This window comes from Periplaneta americana, chromosome 9 (genome assembly GCF_040183065.1).
Source record: "Periplaneta americana isolate PAMFEO1 chromosome 9, P.americana_PAMFEO1_priV1, whole genome shotgun sequence".
Lineage (NCBI taxonomy): Eukaryota > Metazoa > Arthropoda > Insecta > Blattodea > Blattidae > Periplaneta > Periplaneta americana.
Window position 1 is genome coordinate 63265980 of NC_091125.1, and position 6000 is coordinate 63271979.

General features: G+C 37.0%; 1 protein-coding gene across 1 annotated transcript in view; it reads right to left on the reverse strand.

Moving 5' to 3' along the window:
• Positions 1-5440, reverse strand: part of LOC138706007 (sialin-like) — a 47392-nt gene extending 41952 nt beyond the window's left edge. The window contains exon 1 of the mRNA XM_069834885.1: positions 5211-5440. Within this exon, the coding sequence (XP_069690986.1) occupies positions 5211-5298 (88 nt within the window). The 5' untranslated portion in view covers positions 5299-5440. The remainder of the gene's footprint in view (positions 1-5210) is intronic.
• Between the last annotated feature and the right edge of the window lie 560 nt (positions 5441-6000).

Sequence of the window (6000 nt, forward strand, 5' to 3'; positions counted from 1 at the left end):
CAACTTGCAGAGGTGGTGGCAGTCTCCATCAGCCGCCATCAGTGAATCTGATTGGTTCTTGTATAGGGCGGGAATTAGCAGACGAATAATCGTACACTGTTGTGTTATGGCGGTGTGTTCTGCTGTATTGTTTGTAATGAGCACAACGTAAAAACAATATGTTAATGGCTTATGAGCGAACATGTCAACGGACCCGTTATTACTACCGGTTCAAGAAATAAATTGTTTGTGCTATCTTTTCTTTGAACGAGATGGGAGTACGAAAATTTCGCAAAATTTTGCTAGCGTAGAACAGACAACAACTTGTACAGTCGCCATGACAGCCATCGATCCATCCAGCAATTTTGTTCCTTATTTCGCTGCAACGTGACGTCATTGATGCCACCGGACCGGTGAGATTCGGAATACCTGTAAATCATTCACTGACTCGATCATTAATCGCGGATAGTCACTCTCTCATTAAATCATTCACCGACTCAATTGTTTCTGCTAGATAGTCACTCGCTTACTAAACCATTCACTCGCTCAATGAATTATTCACTGATTCAATCACTCCCTGGCTAAACACTCGCTCATTAAATCATTCGTCGACTCAATCATTCGTTCACTAAATCATTCACTCACTCACTGGACAGTCACTCGCTTATTAAATCATTCACCGACTCAATTGTTTGCTGCATAGTCACTCGCTCACTATATCATTCACTCGTTAGATAGCTACTCCCTCACTTAATTATTCACAGATTCAATCACTCGCTGTCTAGACACTCGCTCACTAAATCATTCACAGACTCAATCACTCGTTCACCAAATCATTCACAGACTCAATCATTCGTTCACTAAATCATTCACTCACACACTGGATAGTCACTCGCTCACTAAATCATTCACTCGTTAAGTAGTCACTCGCTCATTGAATTATCCACTGATTCAGTCACTTGCTGGCTAGACACTCGCTCATTAAATCATTCACCAACTCAACCATTCATTCACTCACTGGAGAGTCACTCGCTCACTAAATCATTCACTGATTCAAACATTTGCTGGATAGTCACGCGCTCGCGCTCATTAAATCATTCACTCACTAGGTAATCATTCGCTAGTTACTCGGTCATTAAATCGTTCACCGACTCAATTACTCGTTCGCTAAATTATTAATTGAACCAGTTGGATAGTCACTCGCTTATTAAATCGTTTCATGATAATCATCACTCGCTGCACAGTCGCTCGCTCAGTAAATTGTACGTTGGATCATTTACCTGCTGATAACCGATCGCTTTCTAGCATTTCACTAATCTGATGCAGTAATTGGTCCATTCGCGGACTGTTCGATCTCTATTGCCATTTTATGTTTCAATAAATCGATGGCTGACTCCCTCACGCTTTCACTCAACTCACTTATTTAAACCTCACATTAACTTAATACGTATTTAACTTATTTATTCTTCTATAAATCCTTGTATTCATTCATTCTTATGTAGAAGGGTTAAGAATTTGATATATTTAATCCAGTATTTGTAAGTTAAAAACATAAATTTTATTAACACTTGTAACTTTGTAAAGTTTAGAATTGTATCATTTGAAAATAACAATGCTTCATTAATGACACGATGATGATGATGATGATGATGATGATAATCATCATCATCATCATCATCATCATCATCCGATGTCGTGGCTCTGTGGATAACGAATGCACTTCCCATCCAAACGGTTCGTGGTTCGAGTTCTGGCAACTTTGATTTTATTTCTCATTCGTATAGTGTTTCAATATCCCTTCTTCTCCTTTTTCCGTGTGGATAATTTCATACTGTTAAAAACCATCAGATTATTATTCGGAACAAATAATGTTAGCAACTTTATTGAGACATATTTTATTCCCTTTGACTCATATCTTATTTCATCATATTTTAGTACTGGAACTATTATTTGAACTTAGTTTTTTTTTTTTTCGCCTCGTCCAGCCCTACTAAAAGAAATTTTTTTTATCCTTGTATACATTTCCGTTTACAATTACATTGGATATGTTCATGCCTAGCTATGATTTCTTGACAATCATATGACATGTATCGTAATGTCTTCCGATGTTTGATTTATAAGAATTTTAGAACACACGAGACATCTACATTGTCACCACGTGCACAACAAAATTTAATACTGTTCCTCCCATTCTTCCTTAAACACACGTTTCCGAACAGCTGTTGAAGGTTTTGAGAAAGAATCAATATAAGGCTATGTGTATACAGGCGACAAATTGTTGAACGACATTTTGTCGTCAACCTCTCTCGCTGGCAACTGCACGGCAACAGTGAAAGACAAAACTGTCGCGTCTTTGGCGTGTGTGTTCACCGGACACAGTTTTGTTGCCAGGGTCATCATGGACGTAGTAGAAGTAGCTGCTATTTATAGGCTATTGGGTCTTATAGACTGGAATTGAAAATGACGACGTGAATGTTAATTTTGGGTGCATCCTATTACAGTGAAATACTGTCACTTGTGAAGTTTCATACAAGTTTTCAACGTTATAGTAATTATCCTGATAAGTTTTATACTACTAAGTTATAGAATGAGAATTTCCAGTTTTTATGAACTTTCGGCTCTAGTTGGACTCTCAATTGCTCGCCAGGACAATTGGATAAGAAATATGTCAGAGCTCGTCGTGTGGTAGAAGCCACCTTTGAAATTTTAGCATCGAAGTAATGTATTTTGTACAGGCCGTTAAACACCAGCTTACCTCTTTATGAGTCAATTGTAAGATCTACTCCTTCCTATATAATTACGTGCGGACGGCAAAGCTCCACTCCCCCATTGCCATAACAATACAGACGAAGTAAGACATATCTCCTTTCTCTCTCTTTTCACAGTGAGACAAGATACATCACACAGACTTTAACTATCAGGTGGCCGAGGATTGTGACGGATTTTGAGTGGGTTTAGTATATGAGAGGATAGATAAGTGACAAAGTCGACTACTGTGACAACTTAGAGTGGATTAGATGAGGGGCAGGAAAGCCGAGAAATGTGACGAGATTAGAGTTAGATGAGAGGATAACTACGTGACAAGTCGAGAACTGTAACAAGGCTAGAGTGGTTTAGACGACAGGATAGATAAGTGACGGGAGGTCGACGACTGTGACATGCTTAGAGTGGATTAGATGAGGGGCAGGGAAACTGAGAAATGTGACGAGATTAGAGTGGGTTATATGAGAGGATAAACTAAGTCACAAATCGAGGACTGTGAAAATATTTGAGTGGGTTAGAAGAAAGGATAAACTAAGTCACAAATCGAGGACTGTGAAAATATTTGAGTGGGTTAGATGAGAGGATAGATAAATTAGAGGAGGCTGTAACAAGGTTATAGTGGGTTAGGCGAGGAAATAACTGACAGTAGGCCAAGAACTGTGACGAAATTATAGTGAGTTACTGTGATGAGATTAAAGTGGCTTATATGAGGGGTAGCTAAGTAACAAGTCGAGGACTAACAAGGTTAGAGTGGATTAGATGAGAGGATAGATAAGTGACGGGAGACGAGGACTTAAACAAGGTAAGAGTAAATAAGATGAGAAGATATCTAAATACAGGAGGCTAAGAAATGTGACGAGGTTAAAGTGGATTAGATGAGGGGAAAGCTAAGTGACAGGAGGTCGAGCACTAGGACAAGTAGGGTTGCCTACCATGATCTCCACTATGTCTCTAATTTTTAAGACTCCCGGCTCCCGTACTTTTCTTCTCTTCGAGCATTTTTCTCCCTTATTTTTGCATAATTTAGAAATTATAGTTCCAAACATTTGATTTTGCCATTAATTATGATTTATACCAGTGGTCGTCAGCACTTGCTGAAATGGGTAAAGAGTAAGCGGAGCCGTCCCATGTGCCCCATCATGCAGCAGGAAGAGGTAGAGAGCATACCCGCTAGCAGCTACGATTGCACCATAGTGCAGTGTGTTCTCCGCGGGTAAGAGATGCTAGCGCAAGGGTGCTCTGAGTTGATGACCGCTGATTTATACGATGAATTTTGTTGTTAAAAATGCATTAAAATATGCAGTTTTTCCAGAACGTAATGCTTGCCAGAAATGAGTTTTAATGCTCACCCGTTTGAAATCAAATAATATTAATAGCCTATTATAAATTAAAAAAAAAAAAACTGGCTGGTTTTTTTCTAAGCACACCAAATAGTAATACTAACACAAAGAGTGTGTTTCATCTCATGAATAGTAATTGAACAGATGTTCGAAATAGGAGCACGAACATCTAATCAAACCATAGTTGCAAACTGCACTTGATTTAAACTATTACGCGAGACAAAATCTGTCTCAAAATACTCTTAAATTAAGCCTAGCTACCGAAGTGTAGAATAAAGTTGTTTTTCAGTAACTGAACCGAATAATTTGTCTGTTTTCTATGTGAAATTCTGTCGATTCCTTAGTCTCCCATATATATTTTTTTTTTTTCAAAAAAAGTTGGCAATCCTCGTGACAAGATTACACTGAGTTAGATGATGGTATAGCTGAGTAACATAGGTTATATTATTACATCATCATTGTTTCTATTTTCGACCTATTCTAGTAAACAAAACAAAAATATCCTTATATTCTATAAATCCTTATATTTTAAACATCACGGTACTAAAAACTCTCACTTTTATATAATTGTTTTATCCAAAAACATTACAGTATGTCCCTGTCTCATACAGATTCTTCCACAATTATCCTGCGATAATATTGAAGTCAAATATCATCGGTTTACAAGCAAAACACATTATGACAAAAATATTACTTCTGAGAAAAATATGTATATAATGTATGTATATAAAGTTAGAATTGGAAAATGAAACACACATAAAGAGAAACAACTTATTAAAAATAATATTTTGAGAATTCAGTTTTGTCAAGAATGTTTAAACGCCTTTTTCTCAGATGTAATATTTTTTAATTAATATGTTTTGCTTGTAAACCGACGATATGTATACGAACAGTTAAAACGTTAGATGAAAATAAAACGTAAAAAGAAAAAGATACATAGAGACAACTGTGTATTTGATTTTGTTCTTCGTTATGTCAATTTTAATAATTCACATGAAAGACTAGCAATACTGACACATGTGGCAGCAGAATTTCACTCTAGTGACTTTCACTATTTCAACATTTGTTGCACCGGGAACATCACTTGCTTTCACTTTGTTCCTACTAGAAAGCAATCTATTTACATACCTTTCTGCTGTTCCTTTTTCACCCTTTCCACACTGTAATTTTTGGGTGAAGATTGAAGATCGTGTTGCAGCATCATAATTGTTGACATTGATAAAACACAGGGCACAAGAATGTGATCAGAAAGTTAAGACATAGCAACACACAAGACTCCTAATCAGAGCAGCTGTACCATCTCGCTGTCCACATGGCCAGCACACAGTTTGCGCTGCGGTTACTTGACTACGGTACCTGATACAAGGCAATTCCCTCCCTCCCGCTCACTAACCCTCCTTTAACAAACTGATACGGCGCATACCGGTAAGAGCCACAATGAAAAAATGGGTCCTATTTCTTAAATATCCAAATATCGTAATTATAACCCCCTCTATCTTGCTTTTGTGTAGAGTTTCGATTGATATCCCACCATTATCTGCTTGATAATAGTTAATTCAGCCTACGCGAATGAGTCAGGAAGACAACCGATTTGTTTCAACTTCGTAGATAAATATTTTTGCAAAGTATTAAGATCTTTGTGTACATTCAAACCAAACTTGCTAAGATGGACAGGTTGTGCAAGTCGATAATACGATCTATCAAGCATAGTGATATATGAAATTTAAACGATTACGCATTCAGCTTACATTTCATTTTGTGCCCTTCAATTAACTTAGAACAAAAAGTTAAAGATAAAACACAAATAAGAAAAAGTAACCAACGAGTGAAACATTACCACCAGTCAACAGAAATTTATTTTTACAATCTTTACTCTTAATTACATTTATTTTACACTTAACTGCATTAATTTTAACAA